General features: G+C 38.1%; 2 protein-coding genes across 3 annotated transcripts; both read left to right on the top strand.

The window, feature by feature from the left end:
- The first annotated feature begins 6,095 nt into the window (after positions 1-6,095).
- On the top strand, positions 6,096-11,141 carry LOC104450708 (beta-amyrin synthase-like). 2 transcript variants are annotated; one of them, XM_039315212.1, is made up of 16 exons: positions 6,096-6,305; positions 7,084-7,359; positions 7,474-7,671; positions 7,803-7,887; positions 8,149-8,315; positions 8,411-8,599; positions 8,703-8,816; positions 8,991-9,110; positions 9,218-9,340; positions 9,436-9,534; positions 9,720-9,776; positions 9,891-10,081; positions 10,159-10,336; positions 10,446-10,526; positions 10,641-10,724; positions 11,019-11,141. In XM_039315212.1, the coding sequence occupies exons 1-16, from the start codon at positions 6,105-6,107 to the stop codon at positions 11,139-11,141; spliced, it is 2,286 nt and encodes a 761-aa protein (XP_039171146.1). In that variant the 5' UTR covers positions 6,096-6,104. The 2 variants fall into 2 exon arrangements, with proteins under 2 accessions (XP_039171146.1, XP_039171145.1); XM_039315211.1 differs by lacking the exon at positions 9,720-9,776 and having other exon boundaries at positions 6,105-6,305.
- A 1,701-nt stretch (positions 11,142-12,842) lies between these two features.
- Positions 12,843-16,608, top strand: LOC104452272. The gene is made up of 6 exons (XM_039314679.1): positions 12,843-12,924; positions 13,450-13,541; positions 13,617-13,745; positions 15,251-15,332; positions 15,898-16,083; positions 16,343-16,608. The coding sequence occupies exons 1-6, from the start codon at positions 12,843-12,845 to the stop codon at positions 16,606-16,608; spliced, it is 837 nt and encodes a 278-aa protein (XP_039170613.1).
- The last annotated feature ends 9,368 nt before the right edge of the window (positions 16,609-25,976 follow it).

Genomic DNA, 25,976 nt, shown 5'->3' with positions numbered 1-25,976 from the left:
TGACCATTTATGAACATAATTATAGATAACTTGAAGGGAATCAATAACTCGTTAGCGAAATTGGTGACGACACACAACATGAAAATTATCGACAAATTTATCAATATCGACAATGAGCAATCAACTTAAGGATAACACTAAGTAGTTATTTCAATTGCCGCTATTTTAAGATTCTAATTTCTTATAAGAGTTAGTGGATAATGTAATTTAGTGTAATTTGTAATTGCCATAAGAAGTTTTTTTTTTCTTATCCATTTTTAACCATCGATTGTAGGCTTAACTAGCCACAATTCTTGCAAAAACAAAGAAACCTTTTATCTTTCAATTCTTGCATTGTAGTTATAGTTATATATCTTCGATACCTTGTCGTCAATTGATTTCCGATGTGTATATTAGTTGTACTTTCCAAATAACTCATTGTTGATTAAATTCTAGAGTTGTATCTTAATTTGTTGTCAATTAAATATCAGCAAAGTATTGTGTACTTTGACATTGATTAATTTCTATCAAAGTATATCTATCGTTTCCTTAAACTCTAGTGATATATCGCATTTGAAATCGCCACAAGACTTGTCTCTTTTTATAAAAATCGAAGAGCGATTTTTGGTAAAATTTATTTCATTGTCAAGACGACAAAACAAAACCCATGACAACATCATTTTTATTTATCATGAAAATAATGTCAAATTTTTGTCAGGTGCTTCTGAGAAAATTGATAGCATATACCCGTCCGTATTCCGCATCATGTATTTCCGTCCCGTGTATTTCCACTCACGGGTCAGTATTAATTTCTTGCTACCAGGATATGACCTGAATTACACATTACTTGAAATTACGGGAACGCACTAACACGTTTCATCATTTCGTCAACGGAGTATTCGTGCCACAATTAGGAGTCCATGAAATTGAAATCATAATAAAATGGACTATGAGAGTAGTTGAATGCCACATTTTAGTTGGAATTGAATGTTGAATAATCTTATTCTTATTTTATAGGATGTACTTTGAGAGGCTGTAATTTCATTGTTTTGAACTTAGGCTTCACTTTTTGTGAAATGAATGAAACCTCTAAGATGAAGTAATCTTATAAATCGTGTTATCAAGAACGCCTATTACATATAATATGATTTATTTATGTTTATTAACAACACGTTGCAATATAATTGCATTTATTAATATTATGGTTCAAGTTTGAGTTAGTGGAACAAACCCGATCCAAATTGGATCTTACATAATGTGGAAATTGCATTTGTATTGAAGTCGCGATTAAGAACAGAATTGTTTCCTCTACTAGAGTCAACAAGGAATAAAAGAAAAATAAAGGGAAATTCCCAAATTTGGATTTTGTTTTTAATCTTGGACTTCTCTGGCCGTGGCATTATACATATGTATTCAAGGTTTTGTCTCTATGCGAAATTGATGTGCTTCCTCATGAACTGTGTGGCATTGCATCTAGTGGCAAGAAGAACTTTGCTTATTGCATCCTGGAAGACCACAAGGGTTTGAATAGTTGATAACAAATCTTGTGGTAAGGTTTGTTAATTCCTTTATAAGATTGACATATCATTTTGTGAGACACTATGGAGCTAAACACTATATGAGTTGTTCAGTGTAATTGGAGGTTAAAAAACACCGAAAGTGTTTGAGGTTCGTTTTGGTAACATTTCTTTTTTTGAGAATAATTTCTTTTCAGAAATAGTTCTTTTCTATTTCTACTCTTAAAAATAATTTATGAGTAAAACAATGTGTTTTATAACTATACAAAATTTAAATTCTTGGAATAAAAAATAATAAGAATACGTTTGATACGATCCACAAGTCTTTTTGTGATGTAAAATTTCTTTAATTTCAAAAAAAATTTTGGGATTTTTTTTTCTTTTCTTCTTCTTCCTCACCTGCTTGCTCGTCACCACCAACCAACTCCCATCACTGCCCTCCTTCACCATTCGTCACCGTTGCTTGCCTCCATCGATTGCCGTTCATCGCAACCCCGATCGCCGTCTGTTGCTCGCCATTCGTTGGGTGGGCAGCAGTGGGGGGGTGGAGGCACACGGCGGTGAGAGGTGGCGAGTGGTAGGCGATGAGGAACAAGGAGGAAAAAGAAGAAGAAAGAAAATGACTTATTTCTAGAAACTGTTTCTAATAATAAGAAGTTACTTTTTTTCTATTTTTTGTTTCTGTTTCAAATCTATTCCTTGGCCAATTTTTGTTCCGAGAAATAGAAAAATTAATTGATATTATCAAACAAATTTTTGTTCTTTTTGTATTCCGAGGAGTAAAAGAACAAAAAAACAGAAGAATAGAAATATTACTATGTGAAGCTTGAGTGACTCGAATCTGCTTGTAATTTCCAATGTACCGCTTGATCTAAAATAAAATTCTTTGCTGCTCTCTTTGTGAATGCCACTTAAATTTGTTATCTGTTTTTTTTTTTTTTTTTTTTTTTGCATTGTCTATTTTACTGTTTAATCGTTTGTTTCTATAATAATTGTTATCGAAGCTAGACTTGGTTGACTTGAAGTGAATCAATGGCGACAGAAGAAGGAAAAGAGAGGATTGACATGTTTGATGGGAATAATATTGGTTTCTGGAAGATAGAAATTGAGGATTATCTCTACTAGAGAAATCTGCACTTACCCTTGTCTAGAAAGAAACTAGATTAAATGAAGCAAGGCAAATGAGAATCAAGCATTGAGTGTTATTGAGTTGAAGTTGACTTGTAATGTTGTGTTTAGCATTGCGAAAGAACATTATAGTTTGATGAAAGCTATGTTGAACGTGTATAAGAAGCCCTTTGTGATCAACAAGATCTACTTGATGCAACATCTGCTTAACCTAAAGATGAGCAAATGTGCATTGATTGTCAATCATATCAATGAATTCAATGTGGTCATTAGCTAATTGAGTTCAGTTGAGCACATGCTTTGCTTCTATTATCTTCATTACTATAATTGAAATACTATTGTTATTGTTGTTAGTGATTCCTCTAGGTCAGCAAGCTTGACGATTGATGGGGTCCACGACTTGATTTTGAGTGAGGCCATAAAAGAGAATCTGGTGAACTTGTGTCTACTACTTTAGTAAGTAAAGTAGAGGAAGTTCTTGTGTTAGCAAAAGTAGTATAAAAACAGAGGTAGTCAATTTAGGACTAGTGGTGCTATTCGTTGGAGTTATGACAAAAGGAGACATCTTAGAAGAAATTGCATTAAGCTAAAGAACAAGAAGGGTAAATGAATTAAAATTGAGTATGCATATGATGTTGTAGCTATAACTGTAACTGACTGTAATTTGAAAAGTGCTGACTATGTCTTGTCCATCATTGATGATTTGTTGTTTCATTGATTGACTATGAATTCTAGTTGTTCATTTCATTATACACCAAATAGAAGCTGGTTTACTACTTATCAATGCATTGATAATAGTCAAGTGCAATTACGGAAAAACGAAAGGGTAATGTTGTAGGTGCTGGTGATGTTGGAATCAAAATGGATGATAATATTATGAGGACATAAACTGGAAAGAAGCATGTTCCAAACTTGAAGAAGACCCTAATTTCCTTGAATTCAACTAGGTGTATATATACCTTAGAATGGGGAATTTTGAAGGTCGTTTGATGTGCCTCAATGATAATAATAGGAATTTAGCACACTTGCCTATATCAACTTTAAGGTGAAATAGTGAAGAATTTTGCAGCAGGGATGTCATATGCATATGTTCGATAGTTTGAATTGTTGCCTATGCATTTGGGGCACATCAGCAAGAGAAGCCTGAAGGTTCTAAGTAAAAAAAATCTGTTGTGTATATTTAGGATAAGCTAAATGTATGCAAGTGTTGTGACTTAGATCAATAGCGGAAAAGTAGTTCGGCACCACTATAAGTGAAACGACGAAGATTGCAAAGTTGATTCATTTGGATATTCGCAGGTTATAGCAATTTCTTTCAAGAAAGAATGTCAAATCTATGCTAACTTTTTTAGATGGCTACTTGAGGAAGATCTAGGCACAAGTATGATGTTGTTGTTAGGATTAGAATGCTAAGAGTTTTAATTGAAAATGAGATTGGTAGAACAATCAAGCATGTGCAGATTGACTATAGCATTGAGTTTTCCTTGGAGCCGTTAAGTGAATTCTATTTGAAGGAAGGCATAGTGAGACACCATACTACCACAGCATGTTAGAGAGTTGATGAGCAAAAATTGCTAGACATGGCCCATAAAATACTCTCTAGTACTAGTATAGCTAGGAAATTCATGGTGAATGTGCTTATTACAACGGGTTGCTTGATAAATAGATCCTCATTGACTGTGATTGGATGTCTAACTATTCTGTTCTTAGAATAATTAGTTACTCATGTTAAATTCAAGTGAGTGATGGTAAGCTCAATGGAAAGATAAGAAAATGTATTTTCCTAGACTATGCATAAGGTGAGTGAGGCTATCAATTGTGGTGTGCGGAATTAAATTCGCTTGTTGTCAATAGATAAGTTACATTTGATGAGTCTCCAATACCCCTAGTTAGGAGTGTTATTGATAGTGCTTGTACTAATCTAGATGGAGTTCACCTCGAGGTGGAGTTGTAATTGGAAACTCTTGACATAGCTAGTACTAATGAAGTGATCGATACAAATTGTGCTAGTAGTAAATTGGAGCTTGTAAAGCCAATAGTTGCTATTATTGCTTAGTTTAAAAAGGTGCATGTTCAATTTTTAAACAGATATAGATGCAATTTTGCTTGATCTATGATTGAGAAGATTGTGTTTGAGAGTCCTTGTGAAGCAATTAAAGGCGCAAGTAGAGTTGATATTCTGATGAGATACACAATCATGACAAAGTTTAAGCGAGGTTTAGATTTGGAAGATGTCTATGACTACTGAGTTCATGAAAATTATGGGAGAGTACCAATGAAGTTTATATTTTCAGAGAAACAATTATAACTTGATTCAAATGTCGAGTCAAAATGAAAATAAAAAGAATTATGTCACAACTTTGAGCCCGTTAGACAAATCCGACCTAAAACAAATCCGACCTACATTGAATTGCATATTACCTCGGTAGATATAAGTTTAAAATGGAATCTTATATAATGCAAAAATTGCATCAGTACTGAGTCACGATAAAGAACAGAATTATTCTCGCTCTTGGAGTCGGCGGGGAATACAAGGAAAAAGTAGGGAGAGTGCCAAAACTTGCACCTTGTTTCCTATCTATTCTTGGACTCCTATATATTCAAGGTTTTGTCCTTATGCGAAGTTGATGTGCAGGGTAAACTTCTTCATGAAGTGCTGACCGTTGTATCCAATTGCAAGAAGAGCTTTGGTAATTGCATCTGGCAAGATCCACAAGTGTTTGAACAGCCTATAGAAAATCGTGTGATATGATTTGTTAATATTTTTTATGAGATTGAGACATTATTTCACGAAAAATTATCGGCTGAAATACTATGTGAGTTATTGAGTGTAATTGAAACTTGGAAACACCCTTATAAAGTAGGTAAATCTGATTTCCAATTTACCTTAGTCTCCGGAGGATAACGCTGGTGAAAGCGACTGATGGTCAAGTTTGAACTCCTGCTTCGTTATTGCCACCCAACCGGAGGGTGGAAAAGCATGGCTTAGGGATAAAATATCTGTATTATTGTACTTTTGTTTTGGCCCGCTTATGAGCTAAAGAAAGCAGGAAGAAGCTTGCGACCGAGAAGGTGGGTATTAATAGAGGTACCCTTTCTTCACCTGAAGACCATAACGGCGCTTGGTTTTGGTGAGAGAGCTCGATTCTTTTCTCATCGACTCTTGCAAATCTCTCACGGTCGAAAGAGGTATACGTCCCTCTGTGTGATAGGTTCATGCTTGCGCTATGCTAAACTAAGATCACTGCGGGATACGTTCCGATATCTTTAATGCATATATGTATGCGTATGGGGACATAACCTGAGAAAACAAGCATGGTTCATGAACATATAGGGACCTTGTTCATCGAGGAGTTTTGGTTTGAAGCAACCCCTTCATCAATTTGTTTTTCTTTCTCATTTGCATAATCATTAGGAAGGACGGTCTAGGGGAGTGGCGATATAATCAGTTGAAGGAAGACAGGAAAAAGGAAGACCACCATGTGGAGGCTGAAGATAGCAGAACGAAAGGACAGCCCCTACTTGTACAGTACCAACAACTACGTCGGGAGGCAGATTTGGGAGTTCGACCCTGAGGCCGGTACCACTGAGGAGCATGCTGAGGTCGAGGCCACTCGCCAGCACTTTCATGACCACCGCCACCGAGTCAAGCCCTGTGGCGACCTCCTCTGGCGCCTGCAGGTACATAACATACACTTATGCACCTGAACACATAAATAGTCGTTTCAACGACAGACACACAGTACATTGCACGTGCGCATACGTATAAAAAATGACATGGATAGGTAGAATCAATTTCCAATTACGTTTAACTAATTGTTTATTTAGTCTCTGCAACGTAGATAGCGCGCTATGCCGGGCCTCTACCTTTGAAGGAGAAGATCGGTGGCCACACGCCCTCTCTTCTTGGCTCTTCTTTCCTTTTAAAAAATTTCGCTCTAGCTCAATCCCCCAAGTCCACCAAAACGTGAAAATTTGTGTACTGAAAATAAGCTTATCACCATATTCAAAGAAGGAATGCTAGATCTTATGCATTAGTCGGGCGAAGCAATTGTCTCGATCTCGAGACTTGGGGTTTACAGATTAGTAGCCAATATCCTCTGGTGCCACTACTAACGGTGAGGGAGAGAGTTTTTACTGAAAGTCGCTTACAAAATGATAAATCATGTCATAAACACACTTATGGAGGGATGGAAATATGTCTTCCACATACAAAAATCACTTTTATCACTTTAGAACTTTGTTGTATCATTTGTGAACTAATCTGAGAGCTGTTTGAATCCCCGCCATAATTTCAACATTTTCCTTGCGTTCTGAAAATGAGAAACAAAGTCACTCTTAAACACCAAAGGAATTTTACTGTTGTTGCTTACCATAAAGTTTAAAATTTGTTAATGGGTGGGTTATACGAAGTAATGGGCAATCTAAAGCTGACGCATGATGCCTGATTTCCGGGCAGTTCCTGAGGGAGAAGCAGTTCAAGCAGACGATCCCGCCAGTGAAGGTGGAGGACGGCGAGGAGATCACCTACGACAAGGCGTCCACCGCCCTGAGGAGGACCGTCCACTTCTTCTCCGCCCCGCAGGCCAGGGACGGCCACTGGCCCGCCGAGATCGCCGGGCCTCTCTACTTCCTCCCTCTCCTAGTCATGGGCGTCTACATCACCGGTCACCTCAACGCCGTGTTCCCTGCCGAGCACCGCAAAGTGATTCTCCGCTACCTCTACAACCACCAGGTTACTCTCTTTTTTTCGCAAAAAGAAAGACACCCGCATGGAGAAAATAGCAGAGGAACTTTGAAAGACTTCGACTTGAAACTGTTTGTGTGTTTTGCATTAATTATGTTGCAGAATGGAGATGGTGGGTGGGGCTTCCACATTGAAGGTCACAGCACCATGTTCTGCACGGCCCTGAGCTACATTTGCATGCGCATTCTTGGGGAAGGGCCTGATGGTGGCCAGGACAATGCTTGTACTCGGGCGAGGAAGTGGATTCTTGACCGTGGTGGGGTCACCTACATACCCTCCTGGGGCAAGACTTGGCTCTCGGTACTCTCTCACTCTTCCTTCAGTAATTGACAAAAATTTGTGCTCCAGATTGTTCTGTGCAGGTGTTTGGGTGAATTGGATATGTGGCATGGTGCTGGTGCTTGTGTATTGTCTTGTCACATGCTCTGTAGATTTTCGGCCTTTTTAATTGGTCTGGAACCAACCCAATGCCCCCAGAGTTCTGGATCTTGCCTTCATTCCTGCCCATACACCCAGGTTTGTTTTTGCAGATTTTCTTGATCTTGTCCTTGATGGTATCCTATAGTAGTCTAGCATATATAATTGTGGACTATTTTCAAATTGAAAAAAGCGGCGTTTCTGCTGAACGAACAAGAATATGGCATTGGCTTGTTATTGAATTGTCCACCCTTCCAGAATTCCTCTCGACAGATTGTTTGAACTTCTGTTTCGTGTGGACTGCTTTTCTCCTTAGTTACAGGATATGTTTGTCTGAACTTCCCATTTTGAATAATGTAGCTAAGATGTGGTGCTACTGTCGGATGGTTTACATGCCCATGTCATACTTGTACGGGAAAAGATTTGTTGGCCCGATCACACCTCTTGTTCGACAGTTGAGAGAAGAACTTCATACTCAACCCTACGACATGATTTGCTGGAGAAAAGTCCGCCATCTATGTGCCAAGGCAAGTATCCCTAACAGGTCCAAGATATCATTCTAGAATCAGATAGTTTATGAGTCAGAAAATTTTTAACGAAATTACTCGAATTGTTGTTGCAGGAGGATCTCTACTATCCCCATCCCTTAGTGCAGGATCTGATCTGGGATAGTCTTTACATATTTACAGAGCCTCTTCTCAACCGTTGGCCGTTTAATAAACTTAGAGGAAAGGCTCTTCAGGTGACAATGAAGCACATTCACTATGAAGATGAGAATAGTCGATATATCACAATTGGATGTGTAGAAAAGGTAACAAATACATAAATTTGAGGAGATAGACACATAAAATGAAAAATTCCTGCGTGGTAAAAAACATCACTGAGACTATATCTTTCACTTCTGACTTGGACAGGTGTTATGCATGCTTGCTTGCTGGGTAGAGGACCCAGACAGTGACTATTTCAAGAAGCATCTTGCTAGGATACCGGATTACCTTTGGGTTGCTGAAGATGGAATGAAGATGCAGGTTAGTAGTAGTGTCACCGAACTATAACTGAATTGTGCTTAATCTGAAATGGTAAGTACTTCTGCTGCAAATCTGAAAGGCGGAAGTATTCTTATAACAAGGAGAAGATTAATTTGGTAAAGTGATACCATCTAGAGGAAAGCTCAGTTTGGTGGTTGGCTCATTCATATGCAGAGTTTTGGTAGCCAAGAGTGGGACACTGGCTTTGCCATCCAAGCTTTGCTTGCCAGTAATATGACTGAAGAGATAGGACCGGTATTAGCTAGAGGACATGACTTCATTAAAAAATCTCAGGTTTGATCTTCGCTTCTTGCAACCATCGCCTGTCTCCAAACATCTTCCTAGTTTCTTTTGCTTCCTCGCATAAGTTGAAGTGCATTGATCTGTTTATGATATTCCAGGTCAAGGACAATCCTTCTGGTGATTTCAAAAGCATGCACCGTCATATCACTAAAGGATCTTGGACATTTTCGGATCAAGATCACGGTTGGCAAGTCTCCGATTGCACTGCAGAAGGTCTGAAGGTAATACCCCGATGAATGCCTTCACTGTATCCGCAGGTTCAATCCAATCCTAAATTGCTCAGTTTCTCACTGAATTTCTTTCCCTGTTTCTTCAGTGTTGCTTGCTTTTCTCGATGATGCCACCTGAAATTGTTGGTGATAAGATGGAGCCAGAGAAATTGTATGACGCTGTCAACATTTTACTTTCTCTACAAGTGAGTATACCATTGTTTTTCTTTCTTGAGAAAGACTTGAGAAAGTCTTTGATCTAGACAAGAAACATTGGCTAAGCTTTGTTTGCTCTATGCATCCCAAAATCACGTTGCCACTTAATTCTTTGGTTGAGTTTGATTATAAATTGTAATATCATTACATCGTCTGTGAATGCCACTTGTTCCAGAGTAAAAATGGCGGATTGCCAGCATGGGAGCCCGCAGGAGCTCCAGCTTGGCTAGAAGTGAGTACTCAATAATTTTTTTGGAATTCCTTGATGGTCATCACAGACTAAGACATGTTTCTTTGTTCAATATTACCATATCGGGACTTTTTCCTCATCATTTATTGTTTGCAGCTCCTAAATCCGACAGAGTTCTTTGAGGACATTGTCCTTGAGCATGAATATGTTGAATGCACGTCCTCAGCTATCAATGCTTTAGTGTTGTTCCAGAAGTTGTATCCGGGGCACAGGAAGAAGGAGATTGCAGATTTTATATCAAATTCCGTGCAGTATCTGGAGAATGTACAAAAGCCAGATGGCTCGTGGTTTGTTCCTCTTCCATTGGGTATTTCTGAAGAATTCAGATAAATTAAAGAAACAGCTAACTGAGCAATTGTTGCAGGTATGGGTGCTGGGGAATTTGTTTTACATATGGCTCATGGTTTGCACTCGGAGGACTAGCAGCTGCTGGCAAGACATATAGCAATTGTGCAGCTACGCGTAAAGGAGTCGCTTTTCTACTACGAACACAGTTGCAGGATGGCGGGTGGGGAGAGAGCTATCTTTCTTGCCCGAAGAAGGTGATTTCTAAAGGACCTTCCTCGGCATGTTTGGCTTTTGCTGCTTTAGTTGCACTTTTCTGGCAACACGGAAATCTTGAATTTTTAATTGTCAAATCGGTCGATGTAGGAATATGTACCACTTGAAGGAAACAGATCAAATCTGGTGCAAACTGCTTGGGCTATGATGGGTCTGATTCATGCGGGGCAGGTCAGTGGATGATATTGTCGTTTGGGTCTCGATTGCATTAACCATACTTTGGTGATGGTAAAAAATCAATATTCAATGTGAAGTTTCTGACTTTGGAACTTCGTCTACTATCAGGCGGAGAGGGATCCAACTCCCCTGCACCGGGCCGCAAAGCTGCTTATCAATTCACAAATGGAAGACGGTGATTACCCTCAACAGGTTTGTACCTTTCAGTAAGTTGATTTCATACAGGGTCAAAATCTCAGGAAATAAAAGAGTGCACGCCACCAATAGCCTTGGAAAGAATTTCCTGCAAACTAATCCATACAACCAGGAAAACCTAGAGATGATTATGGTCCACGCATATTATCTTACAAACAGTTGGTTCAACTCCTCAAAACATCGTCAGGAAATAGTGCAAATAAATGATAACTGATTGAGAGAGAGAACTGGTTAGGTAAGAATCGCCTTATAACGAAACAACATGATCTAGGCATGAACTTTGCATTGCAGGAAATCACTGGGGTTTTCAACAAGAACTGCATGTTACACTATCCCAATTACAGGAACATATACCCATTGTGGGCTCTCGCAGAGTATCGGAGGTGGGTTCCATTACCGTCAACAGCTGTTTGAAGAAACAAGGCATATTGTCACAGCCTGCATATTGAGGAAACATAGATTTCATAAGCACACCAGAATTCAAATCCTATGTCTTTGGTTTTACTTTTATGATAGAAGAGAAGGAATAGAAACAATACAGATGCTCCAATGCGCCCTATAAGGTGTAGATAAAACGTGTAAAAGCTTGTATTTGATCATTTACATTTATTTTCGTCAATAGTATTGATTAGATTTGATGCAGCCCACATTGAAGACCGGCTCTCTCGACCAAGAAGATCAGCCTGCATTCAAACTCGACGAAACCGAGAAGCCGTAACGATATCTTGAGTCCATTCCGGAAGCTTGAAAGACACCTTGGGAGCTCGCGTGACGCTTTTACTAGCTTATAGTTTCCATGCTCTTTTACTAGTTTCTAGTTCCTAAGCTCTTTATTATTTTTCTAGTTTCTAGTTCCTAGGCTCTTTAATGCTTTCAAGTTTCTATGCTCTATCTTTATTTCTTCGATGATATAAGCCATCAAATTCCTTGTAGAAGACAGATGAATTTTGATAAATGAAAAACTTTGCTTGAAGCAAGTATCGTGAATCTTGTAGAGTTCAACCCTTGAAAACCTAGAAGAGTTTTCACTCCGTCCTTGAAGAGTCGGAGCTTTTCGAAACCTGCATCCTTGAAGAGTTGCAGTCATCGATCTAGAAGAATCGGTGTCCCTTTCAACTTCCTTGGAGGCCTAGAAGAGCAACCAAAGAAGTTTCTATCTTTTCCTATTCTGTTCGTTATTTCCAACCCAATTTCGACCATCCTACAGTGCTTATTTCAGAAAACCCAAAACATATAAATTGTAGATCCAGAAGTCTTTGTTCATTTGGCTTTGGAATCAGGTCAATCCGATCTGTATCGACAAAGATACGACTGTTCTCCTGAGCTCGCGCAGTGCTGAGATTCCTGTTTGTCCTGTTTCCGTGTGCGAGTCACTCTCCCGATCCTATTGTTTGAGAAAGCCTCCCCTAGGCTTGCATCAAGATTACGATGAACTATGGATACAGCATCATCTTACATAATTTTTTTTCCTTTTCTTCTGGGGTGGAGTAAAAAGTGATTGTGTCATCTTGCCCTTTTTATGAGAATAGGTGCCGATACAAGATTCGTGGGTGTTTGTTCATTTTAATTTTATTGTTGTTCTTGTCTACTCTTCTCTCTTATCCTCGCAATGACACACGAGACTGATTCCTAGTGAGGGCGAAGGCGACCCTCACCCAGCCCTCTTCAGGCATCTCCAGTAGCCAGTCCTGGCCATTGGCGAAGGAGAAGAGAAAATCAAAAAAAAGAAGAAGGAAAAAATAAAGAAAAAAGGGAAAAAATTCAAAAAAGATCAAAGAAGAAAATACTCTTGATTAACTAGAAGATTATGTTATTATTTGAAACTGATATAGTTATTTTATATTTTTATTTGAAACAAGTTCCATTTTAGTTCCTTATTCGAGAAAATGACAATACTTCAACATCTTATTTAAAATGAGATTCACTTTAGACTTTTATTTGAGAAAATGATGATATTTTAGGAACCTTACTTGAAATTTTCCCAATTTTCACCTAAGGTCTTTTTTATTTATATATTAGGAATTCTAAAATTATCGAAACTTATGGGAACGCAATCCTAGAAAGCCCGGGAATGCTGTGCGGTGGTGGTGGGGGTGTCGGGGGGGGAATCTGGGGATGGGCGAAAGCAAAATTGAACCTCGGGAGAGCCGCGCTCGGCCACATGATGTCGGGATAATCCGGTGCGACTCTCTCGATCGTTTAGACATGGATGCTAACAACCAGTGAACCACCACCTCCCATTCATCGGATCCCGCAAAAGGCAAAGAAAAGACTAGAACGCAAGCTAAGAAGTTCCCTCCTTCCTCTTTCAGGCGGGGCGCGGAGCGAGTTCCGAGAGAGAGAGACAGAGAGAAAGATGAGCGTCGCGCGGCGGCGGAAGCCATGTGAAGAAGCCGCCGCTCGCTTCGTCCCCGCCCCCACCCTCCTCCCCGAGAAGCGACCTTAAACCTAGTGCCAAAGAAACTATTGATACCTACAAAAAGGAGGGCTACATTGGGTGAAAGAACAAGGAGTACCCCATTACGTGGTTATACATTAAAATGTATCATAACAATTCGTAGTGCTTTTTTACCAAAAAAAACAATTCGTAGTGCTTGATCATATTGTTTCACTTTTGACTGAATACTCTCATCATCAGAGTCAATCTCAGAAAGTGTGTCTGCTTCTTTATGGTCTAGTGACAATATCTTTGCTTTCGTGAATTTCCTGAGCTTATTGTGAGCTATCTCTTGCCTTTCTTTTTTTGGTTGCTTACAGGATGGCCCCCTGAAATACCTGAGTGTGACAGTATTTGAGAATTGCTCTCCTGAATTGCTGAGAGACTTTTACATGGATAATTTTTACAGGCAGCAACGGGACAAAACTGTCGCTGAGCATTTCCAGTTGCATATGGATATAAATAATGGAACTGAAATTGGTCGAACGATTAAAAAGTTTCCATTGTTGACAGCCAGAGAGTATGTATTGGCCTGGAGGCTTTGGGAGGACTCAGATGGAGCTTTCTACTGTTTTACGAAGGTAATTCACACATCTCTATGCTCTGGTAACTCTGAATTGATGAGCTTTCTTTTTTTTTAATGATGGATCTTATGAATACATTGCTTGCATACAACTAGATTCTCTCTCTCTCTCTCTCTCTCTCTCTCTCCCCCATATGCTGGCATGCTGGTTGTATTGTGTGACAGGACGGTATGGTTAGGAGATCATATGGCAGATGCTTTTGGTCCAACAGTCAGAACTAGAAACTAATGCCAAATGTCACTTGCCCTTTATTTCTGTACCAGAGTAATACTAAATTTATTCCTAATTTCTCAAGGTTTATTCAGGAGTTCAGTCTTGGGGATATTTTTAATGGGATGACTGCCTGTATTGGATCATTGGTACATTTCCATTTTAGAAATAAATTAATGTTTCATCTCTATGCCAAGGAAATATGATTTGATTGTTTGGTGAGGCTTGGAGTTGCCATATGTCCAGATAATTGGCATAAGACCTCATAACTTTTGACTCCGTTGCTTCATCTTCTTGAGACTCTAATTTGGTTTGCTGAAGATAATATCAGGAGTTTAGCATTTTGATTCTCCGTGATTGTGACCATGGTGCTTATCATATGTTGATTCAGTGACAAACCACCTAAAGAAATGTTATGTGGGACTCATTGGTAAGGATCGGGTCTAGAACAAGGCAGAGGGAGGCAACTGTAATGTGATTGGATGAATATTTTTGTTAAAGGCTTGAAAGCCTATCGGTCCATGCTGTCGTGGTAGCAAGTCATATGTTAAGCTTGGTTATCACATTTCACAATGAGTTTTCTTGAGAAGAGCTTTGCAAAAGAATACAGGGGCTATTCTAGCAAGGAAAGCTTTTGACTTTTCTGAAGTTTCATATGAACAAGACTGCTCCTTCCTGTAGAGGCTTCTTTGAGAAGGACTCAAGACTTTGTGCGAGAGAGTAGAGTCTTGTCACTGGCTTACTTGTCTTTATCTTTATTCGGGCTCACCAAGAGTCATGGGTTCAACGCCAGACCGTGCTCTATATTTTGCTATCCTAAGCGCAAAGGGTGCTGTCAGCCTGTCACATCAGTTCCGAGGCTTTTATAATGAGGCTGCAATTATCCCCAGGTATTGTTGAAGGCTCTAGCGATGTGAATATTAAGTGTGATGTCTCAACTCTGGGTGCTAAAACGGGTCCAAAAGATCTTTCCAATCGGTGGTTTGTGGTAGATAGCGACTGGTTTGAGGATGTGCAACTAGAGCCTAGAGGAGAGTTGATACCCCAAAATATCTTGCTGCTGGCTAGGAAAGTTATGTGACCATATCAAGTTGCGGTGACTAATATTTTGGTACTCTGAGAGATAGTCCACACACTTTACCCCGCAATATGCTAGATTAATTGAGATTTTAAGAATTTTACACGTGATCAGGTAGGTATCTATGACCTTCTTATGTTAAACTTACTATTAATGAGAAGACTTTGTATTTGATGATACAGGCCTTTCATTTATCTTCTTCGACTATTACCAGGAATGTCAACATCCCTCGGCACCACAGCACAGGAAGTATGTCCGTGTTAAGTACTTTAGATCAGGATGGAGAATCAGGAAAAGTATGTTCTCAAACTTCTTGTTTTAGTGACTTTTCTTTTTCTTGATACTAGACTCTGTTTGAAGCTTCGTTGACCGGGACATCAACTGAAACCCTTTGTGGGCGTTTGATTGTTTGGTTTGGCTTCCGCACTGAACTTTCTGCCTCTTATTAACTTTTAAATTTGGAAATCAGTCTCCCGTTTTATGTTGAAAATCTTAGATATATTTAAAAAAATTATAACTCCATTAAAAGTAAAATAATTTTTTATTCTTAGCGAGAAATTCATGAGAGGCTTTTGGTTTAAATTTTGCTTTTAGCCTTAAGCAATTTCGCTCTTATATGATATTGTCTACCTGAAATCCTTACCAGATAGATATTAACATTTAAAGTCATTTGGAGCAGTGTAGATTCTTTTAAATATTTAAAAAAAAAATTTAAGTAGATAATAATTTTTCTGTTGGAAAGCCCATAGGCACCTTTTAATGTTTAGAAGTTGAGGCAAACATGCATTGCGTGTTGACCGCCTCGTATCAGCAGGCTTATGGGCTTTTACTTCATGAATCTCTTTCCCCCCTGCTTTGCAGTACCCGGCAGGAATGCGTCTGAAATTAGAATGTTCCATCAAGAAGATGCCGGTTTGAATGTGGAAATGGCTTTTGCAAAGGGCATATGGAGTTATGTGTGCAAGATGGACAGTGCATTACGCAAATATTCATTGGGTCACATGCAACACGGTTCATCTCTCAGTGCCGTCACTTTCATCCAGAAGGTCTGACAAGGAGATTAATTTACTAGCGCTTTAGTTTTTCAAGGTCGTTTTTAGTTTCACCATAACCTGATTAACTGCTCATATAACAGAAATAGGGGTACTTCTGATTTTCCGGTGGTCACTAAATTCATTGACCTCCTTAGTTCCAAGAAATGAGCTTACGCTGCTCAATCCTTTCCGTATTTTCTTGTTATATCTACAGGCAAACTCTCCTCCGAAATTTTCTACATGGCTGATATGTGCTTTTCTCTCACTCCTATTACCTCGTGAACTACAAACGTCAAGCAGCCCTAACTCTTCATCAGGGGCTGCAGCACCTTCAGTTCGTGTTGAAACAATCACTGAAAAGAAGAAACTATTGAGAAGACCATCTATGAAAGCACTCGCCAATGGTTTTCTTCTTATCGGGGGCATCATTTGCCTGACTCGTGGCCACTCTACACTTGGAGCTAAAGTAGCCGTCGGCTACGTGTTGACAAAACTGACTAAGCGCGGTGCTTCTTCCAGTCAAAGACCGCGGGACTGAGGTACCAAGACCTAAGAAGTCGCTGGAACTGCATAGAAAGTCTAAAGAGCGAAGTACGTTTCGTTACAACACTAGGCTGATCTATTCGCACAACGACAGCCGGTTGGAAGGTGTAGAAGAGGGGAAAAAGGGAGGTGCGTGGGTTAGAGAACACAGAGCAAAAAAGAGAGATCGATCCTTATTTGTTTTTCTTTGTGTTTGGTCAAATGTATGTAATTACCTGGAGCAAGACTTAACAAATGTACACAACAGAATTGTCAGCTTCTATACACAAACAGCCCATTCTCCAAAACTGCATGGGGTGATTTCCCTCGTCCTAATAAACTTTTTTCATACGAAAAGAAGGGACCAACCTTATAACTTGATATGGAAGCCCCCCCGGTATTAAGTTTGAGATTGATTTACAAATATCACACGACACTTGTCCATCCAACTAACCAAGAAAACATCATCGCGACCTACCCCTTGGGGGAAGGGAATAGGTTTAGGGGTATTGCCTAAAGGACGGACCTAAAGCCTATGATTAGGTATGTGTTCTCCCAAGCCCATACTTTGCGCAAAAATGGGGTGTTCTTAAGAATTTCGCAATAAGGAGTCGCCACTAGTCTATTGAGGTCGGCTAGAAACCAAGTGAGACATGGGAGTGTACCTCACTTCCTATGCAACTAGAGAATCTAAGGTCAGGGACTTGATTACACTAATTAACTAATTAGTATTCTTTCGGTACCTAATCTTATTCATTTTAGAAAGAAATTTTGTCAAGCAGTTTGGATTAATTTTAGATCAATTCACTAACATGCGAGGTGATCATACACTTACGCAATTATTAAAATAACAATTAGTAACCAAGATCCTAATTGCAGTAAAACTTAGCACGTGCAACTAAACATTCGCAAACGTGATTAAATATGTAAATCAAACATGCGGCATAATCAATGTGCAAGTAAACAAAGGCCTAATTACACTAAGAAGGCAAGACATGGCAATTCCCAACCAAATTCCCACATTTTTTAATTTTTGAATTTTTTTAAATAAATTTTTTTTTACCGGGCCGGGTCCGGGCCGGTTTGACCAGAGCCTGGGTCCAACCTGGTCGGGGTTGTTGGAGAAAACTCCATTATCTGTTTTGAAGTTGACAAAACGTTTCCATTAGTCTAGTCTGAAGACTTGCAGATTCTATCGTCAAAGTCTGAAGACCTCCAGACTCAAGATTTAAAGTCCGCCCTCACTGATAGTTTCTAGACCATTGAAAACAAAATTTATCTGATGAAGAAGACTTATCCATATACAAGTATATCTTTAAGGATTTGGTTCGTACGGTTGGAGAATATCTCACGGCTGGAGATAGCATCTCGTGATCAATTATTCTTATTGAAATCAATTTAAATATTTAGATTTGTTGATTGGCGAAGTATACTTGGAAGGTTCTACTTATGGAAACCTAGATCTTGATTGTATGGGCGAGCAGGATTGGTGGGCTATCATCACATTCCATAAATAACTCGAGATCTTCCAATTTGATTATGTCCAACGGGTAGATTGAAAGAACTCATTTGGAAGGTGTTGATGGTTATGATGGCATGGAGGAGTATATAAGAAGGACGCTCAAGTTATTCGAGTGAGTGCGTGAAAGAAAAAGTCTAAAGTCTGAAACTTTTAGTTCTTTGCTGTTACAATTTGTCGAGCTTAAATTGTATTAAAAAAAAGAGATCAAATACTTGTGAGACCTTGAGGAAGTATAGTAAAGTCTCTACACTGTGGAATCAAGGATGTGATACTGTATAATCTCTTTTGGTTTTTAGTAGAATCTAGTCAGTGGGCTGTCAGTGCGGGAGAGTAGACGTAGGCTTGGTCTAAGCTGAACCACTATAAATCTTATGTTTCAATTCTCTTTCCCTAACCTCTTTACTTAATTCATAGTCTTATATATCACCTTACAATCTTTTATATCTTCAATCTACTGTTTTATTATACATCGCATTAAGTTGTTAAGTCTTGCAAAAACTTCTTTAACACCTATTCACCTTCCTCTAGGTGTCCATACTAGCAATATCAATTGGTATCAGAGTCTGTGTACTCAATTAATTGAAGTGTTTTTACTTCTGAGTTAAAGATTTATGGCTAGTATGTTGGCTCTAGGTTTGATTGAAAGCCAAAGCAACACCAGACTGCCTTATTTCGATGGAAAGGAATACAACATATATAAAAACAAGATGAAGGCATTCCTAAGATCAAAAGATCCTCTGGAATGGGATGTAATAGAAGAATGAATATTTCTAAAGCTAAATCAGTTTTAGAAAGGGGAAAAGAAGTTGCAGACGTTGGCGAGATGACTTAAGAAGAAATAACCAAGAGACAAGCTCTTGATGCTAAAGCAATTTGCTCATTATATTGTGCATTATCTTCTACTGAGTATAACATAATATCTTCTTGTGAAACAGCTAAAAAAGTCTTGAATAGGCTGCACATTACCTATGAAGGAACTGATTGAGTGAAAGAAACAAGGATCAATATCCTACTCGGGCAGTATGAAGCCTTCAAGATGAAGCTAGGAGAATCTATTATTGACATGTTTAGTCGTTTTACAGAAATTGTAAATGGTCTAGAGTATTAGGGATAACCAATCTCAGGACCTATGAAGGTTAACAAGTTGCTGCGTGGACTCTCCAAAAACTGGAATCATGTAAAGACTTCGATAAGGGAAATACAAAGGATCATGTCACTTTCCGTAGACGAATTGGTTGGCACACTTCAGTCCTATAAAGTGGAGCAAATCAATGAAGAAGAAGATCCCAAAGGTAAGAAGTCAATTGTTTTGAGATCTAACGATGATTTTGATGTTACAGACTCTAAAGATGATATGGATGATGAAGAGTTAGCTCTTATGATAAAGATGTTTAGGAAACTAAACAAAAAGGGAAGAAGATTCAATTGGAAGAAACAAAGTACTCAAAAGTTTCAAAACAAATCAACTTAAGATGATGAATCCAATAAAGATGTGATTTGTTTTGAATGCAAGAAAAAAGGACACATCAGACTCAACTGTTCCATGTTGAAGAAAAAGAAAGGAAAAGCTAAGAAATACAGGAAGGCTCTCAAGGCAGAGACATGGAGTGATACTGAATGCGAAAAAAGTGATGAAGATTATGCCAATATTTGTCTAATGGCAAAATCAGAATCAGATTCAGACTCCAAAATAGATACAGACTCAGACTCAGATAGTGAAATCAAGGTAAATAATTTAAAAATCCCTACTAAAGTCTCGAAATACATTGATGAATTATGTCTTAGTTTCAAAACCTCTCTCAAGAGGATTTTCGAGCTAAAAAAGGAGAATTTTATACTGAAGCAACATGAAATTTTATGGAAAGAAAAGTTTTAAAATTTAGATAAAAGTTTTGTTATTTTAAAAGAAAATGCAAACTCTTTTTCAAAAGAAAACACATTTTTGAAAAATGATATTTCAAATATTTCAAAAAGGTTTTCTATAGGATCTAAGAAATTGGAAAATATTCTTTTAGTACAAAGACCCTACTTTAACAAATTAGGCTTGGGAATGACTTCTAAACCTATTCCTCTAATTGATTTTCCAAAAGTGAAAGAAAGAATCAAACACAGGCCTACAAAAACTTTTTACATAAATCATTTTCAAAAGATCTTTGTAAAATCTATTGGGCGAAGTGCTCTCAAATATTCTAAGTGCAACAGCTGAGAACACTTTGAGAAAGAATATCCTATGGTTTGGAGACCTATTAAGAAGGAATGGACAAAGACTGCTTATTGCACTAACTCCTCTGGACCTAAGAAAATGTGGGTACCAAAGAAAGCTTGAATTTATTTTTTAATTACAGGTCACTGTCAAGAAAAATGTTAAATGGTATTTGGATAGTGGCTGTTCAAGGCATATGACTGGAGATTCAAGCTGTTTTATAAAACTTATGTAAGTAAATGGTGGAAAAGTCTTCTTTGGCGAAAACAGCAAATGAAGAATTATTGGATGTGGAACTATAAAAATTGGAAGTCTCACAATCAACGTCTCCTTAGTGGAAGGACTCAATTACAATTTACTTAGCATCAGCCAATTGTGCGACATTGGATTCAAGATCAACTTTTAAGAAGGAATCTGTTCGAGAACTAGTAAAGATCTTTCACAATCTTTTACTGGACAATGACATGGGAACATTTATCTTTTGGATATAAAATCAGAGAAGTCCCAATATTTAATTTCAATTCAAGATGAAGCAAATCTTTAGCATTGAAAGCTTGGCCATGTTAATATGAAGCATATTGCTAAGATCTCTTCTAAGAATCTCGTTCGAGGATTGCCTAACCTGAAGTTTCAACAATCTGACTTATGCACACCATGTGTATTAGGAAAACTGGTTAGAAGTTCTTTTAAACCATTGAATTAGGTTTCTACTAATCGTGTTTTGTAGCTTTTGTATATGGATCTCTTTGGGCCAACCAGAACTAAAAGCATAGGCGGAAAGAGATATTGTCTAGTAATTGTGGATGATTACTCACGATTCACTTGGATTTACTTTCTGGCAAGTAAGTTTGAAACATTTTCTTACTTTTCAAAGTTTGCCAAGAAAGTTTAGAACAAGAAAGGATATGCCATTTCAAGCATACGAACAGACCATGGAGGTAAGTTTGAAAATAAAGACTTTGCAAAATTTTGTGATGAATTAGGTTTTCAGCATGTTTTCTCTTCTCCTACCTCCAGAACAAAATAGAGTTGTGGAAAGAAATAATAGATCTTTGTAGGAGATGGCAAGAACTCTTTTAATCAAAAGTAGTATTTCCTCTCATTTTTTGGGCCGAAGCAGTTTCTACAGCATGTTATATTATTAACATAGTCTTTTTAAGGCCTATCATGGAGAAAACTCCTGATGAGTTATTCAAAGGAAAGAAGCCAATTGTCTCTTACTTTCATGTATTTGGTTGCAAATATTTTGTTTTGAAAAATACAAATGATCGAACTGGTAAGTTTGAAGAGAAATTAGAAGAATGAATCTTCCTTGGATATTCAACCACCAGCAAAACCTACAGAGTATTCAACAAAAAGACTCAGTTTGTGGAAGAATCTACGAATGTCAAATTCCAAGACTCTTTGCAGAATCAACTGATTCAAAATCATCATGAAGAATTTGAACCTACTCCAAACTCTATAAAGTTTACCTCCCCTAAAGCAACTCAGATCTCTGAAAATCAGCGAAAGGAAGTTGAAGAATCAGCTGAAGTAGAAGAACAGCTTCCTGCCAGGCCATCAAGCAACTGGAAGCACAAATCTAGTCGTCCCAAAAAACTCATCATTGATGATATTGATGAAGGGATTCGCACTAGATCCAGAAGGCAAGAAGAGTCTAGCGCCGTGGCACTTATTTCTGAAATAGAACCCAAAAGCATATAAGAAGCTTTAGCTGACGAAAACTGAATTGAAGCAATGCAAGAAGAACTAAGATAGTTCAGCATTAACGATATATGGGAGTTAACTCCTAAACCAAAAGGTAAATCCATTATTAGAGCTAAATGGGTTTTCAGGAACAAGTTGGACGAAAAAGGAAAAGTGATCAGGAACAAAGCAAGACTTGTGGCCAAAAGATATACGCAAGAAGAAGTGATAGATTATGATGAAACCTACACACCAATAGCCAGGTTAGAAACAATTAGATTATTACTTGCTTTGGCTTATTATAAAAATTTCAGGTTATTCCAAATGGATGTCAAGAGTGCATTCCTAAATGGATTTATCAAAGAAGAAGTCTATGTGGAATAACCTCATGAATTTGAAGATCCAAAGAGACCAGACTCAGTATTCAGACTGAAAAAGGCTCTTTATGGTTTAAAACAAGCACCTCGAGCTTGGTACAATAGGTTAAGTAAGTTTTTAATGCAAAATGATTTTGTCAAAAGAAAAATGGATACTACCTTGTTTATTAAAAGGGAAGGTAAAAACTTTCTACCTGTTCAAATTTATGTTGATGATATTATATTTGGATCGCCTAACGAAAACCTGTGCAATAAGTTTTCTAAATCTATGTAGGATGAATTTGAGATAAGCATAATGGGTGAATTATCATTCTTTCTCGGATTACAAGTAAAACAGTTGAAGGAATGGATTTTCATTCACCAAGAAAAATATGCGAAAGAACTTGTTAAAAAGTTCGGATCGAAAAATTGCAAAAAGACTGAGATACCAATGTCTAGTTCTTCAAAGCTGGAGAAAGATGAAGGAGGAAAGAAAGTTGACCAAAAACTTTACATGAGTATTATTGGTTCACTTATTTATCTTATTGCTTCTAGACCTGACATTTTGTTTAGTGTTTGCATTTGTGCTAGATTTCAATCTGATCCAAAAGAGTCTCATCTAAGCGCCGCAAAACGCATCGTTAAATACATTGCAACTACTTCAAGCTTAGGTTTGTGGTATCCCAAAGAAGGAGATTTTACCCTTCTTGGATATTCAAACGTAGATTTAGTAGGTTGCAGAGTTGATAGAAATAGTACATTTGGTACATGCCAATTGCTGGGAAACAGGATATTATCTTGGTTCTCAAGGAAGCAAAGCACTGTAGCTCTTTCAATAGCAGAAGCAGAGTATGTGGCTCTTGGAAGTTGCCGTTCTCAAATCTGATGGATAAAACAACAACTGAGAGACTTTGGAGTCAAAGACTTTTGCATCGAGATCAAATGTGACAACACCAACGCAATTAACTTCACAAAGAATCCAATTCTTCATTCAAGAGCAAAGCATATAGAGATTCGACATCACTTTATTAGAGATCTTGTTCAAAATGGAGAAGTTATGATTCAATTCATTGACTCAAAGAATCAACTGGCGAACATATTTACAAAGCCTCTGGAGAGAAGCCTATTCGAGTCTATTCGCACCAAACTGAACATCATATCTCTTACCCAGTAAAGTATGGATGTGTTCAAGACTTAAAGGTAAAGTTGAAGGTGCTCAAACTCAAAAGATCAAGAGTTACAACTGTAAGTTATTTCTATTTCAGTATTTTAAACTTTAAAAGGTACGGTTACTTATTAATTGCTAATCGATTGAAATTATCTTTTCAAGTTTTTTTTTCTTTTTCAAAAAGGCAGTTATCAATTTTGAAAAGACAGTTATTTTCAAAAAGGGAAGTTATTCTTTTTTAAAAGGTATTTTTATTTTTCCTTTTACGACATTTCGTTTATCTCACTTCACTTGCCTTATATACTGTCGAGAGTCGTCTTCTTCGTTTTTACACTAAAACCCTGGAATACAAAAGTTCTATCTACATTCACTTTCACTCTCGATCTGTCCAAAATTTTTCACCTTTTTTCGAGCAAGTTAGTGAATTCCTCCCTTGAAGCAGCAATATCTTCAAGAAAGTCTTCAAGGATTGCAAGCAGGGGACCATGACATATGTCTGAGGGTCCTACGCATTTTGACTTGACCGAGGAAGAAGATTCTTCTCCACCACTGTGTCCGAGTCAGCGACAACCTTCTCAGCAACGTCAACCTTCTCCACCGACTCAACCAGACGATGAAGTTATAGAGGATGCTGAACCTATAAGAACACTAACTCCCAAGGTTGCTTCAAACTTTACTTTAATTTGAAGAAATGAGGAACGCCAATGTCTTTAATCGATGAATTTTTAAGAGATATAGGATACAAGAATGAAACCATGTTCTTGCGAGAGTTGGAACGGTTAGGAGTTGTAGAGAAAGGAACAACTAAAAGAACTTTTGCGAATTTCCCGAGTGACCCATTCTATGACATTGCAAATCAACCACAAGTTCTGGACGACGATGAACTGATGTTTACTCATTTTCAGCCTAGAACGTGAGTGGCTACAAATATTGCTGATGGTTCCAATTTGTTTAGATCGAAGAATCAGAAGAAGGTTTATTTGAACCAAATGAAGAGAGGGGTTATGAACCCTAGGACTGTTGACTTTGATTTCCTTAACTCGATAAAAGTCAATCTGCGAGAGAAGTTTGCTCTACTACAATTGGAACGCTTCTGTTTTAAATCCAATGCTGCTTATCCAGAGCTTACTACATAACTTTACTCGAACTTATCTTTCTTGGATGCAAACAGTTTTACTTTCACAGTGAAGGACAAGGAATTTTGGTGGATACAGACACATTGGCTGACATAATTGGGGGTGGAAAGAATGAGTTTCCAACCAATTAGCATGTCTATTGCTCATGCTACTCTGTCGTTGGTGAAAGATAGGGATGTTGAAGGCAAGATTTCATACTCAAGGATGAGTGCCTTTAGCATATTGCTGCACAAGATTGTGATCAACTGCATTCATCCCAAGTCAACATCCAAGACTGATGTCTCTCGATTTGAAGCGAAATTGATGTGTGCCATCAATACTGGATTTAAATTCTCTCTACCTCACACCATCTTGTTTCATATGTACCGAACTGTGGTAAGAGATGAGGGACAACTCCCTTATTCTGCTCTTATCACGCGTCTCTTTAGACACTTTAAAATTTACATCTCTGCCCCATTATGTTTGACAACCATCTCTCCAATGGTGATTAGTTTCAAAATGGTCACAAAGATGCGCTTGAAAAAGCTGAACAAGGTGTTGGAGCGCATGAAGGAGAAGTCTCCCATCAAAGCAAAACAATACTCTGCTGCAGCGAAGAGAAAAGGCAATGAGCCCATGGTTGCTCCAGTAAAGAAGAAAATAACTCTCATCTTGCAAGATGAAGAAGATGAGGATGAATTGACTCTTTCAGCCTTAAGAAACTTAAAAAGTTTTGTCAGTTTTCATGAGACAAGAGAAGAGCCAGAAGAAGGAGGAAAAGAGAGAGAAGACACAAAGAAGGAAGATGAAGAACAGAGGAGGATAAAGGAAGAAAGAAGAGAAGAGGAAGAAGAAGAGGAAGAAGAAGAGAGAGAAGGAGAACAAGATCAGGGTCAAGAAAACTATTTCAAGCCAACTTTGGCTGTCTCCCTGTCTAGTGATTCTGAGATGGGAGGAATTGGAACTGTTGATGCTCATCACTCTAAAGTTGAAGTTGAACAAGAAGAAATCTTACCTACTCCACCCGAAGGCAACAAAACAGGGGGAGCTGTTGGAGCAAAAGGTATTTCTTCACCTTTATTTGCTAGTGATATAAGTCATTCTGCAGCAAACTCAGAGGATGTGTATGCTTCGCATTACCCAGAAGACAGTCATGGTGGACAATCTGTTGACGCTCCATCCATTCTTAAAATCCTTGGAATTGACTCAGCTAGTCCTAGTGATGCAATAACTTAAACAACGAACTTCTCAAGACTGCTAGAGATTCTATTGGATGTCAGGAAACAACAATATGTTATGGGATTTGAGATGCAAGATCTCAAGAATGCTTTTAA

Source organism: Eucalyptus grandis, chromosome 6 (assembly GCF_016545825.1).
Source record: "Eucalyptus grandis isolate ANBG69807.140 chromosome 6, ASM1654582v1, whole genome shotgun sequence".
Lineage (NCBI taxonomy): Eukaryota > Viridiplantae > Streptophyta > Magnoliopsida > Myrtales > Myrtaceae > Eucalyptus > Eucalyptus grandis.
The sequence above is the reverse complement of the archived record's forward strand: the minus strand, read 5'-3'. Positions and strand labels throughout refer to the sequence as shown.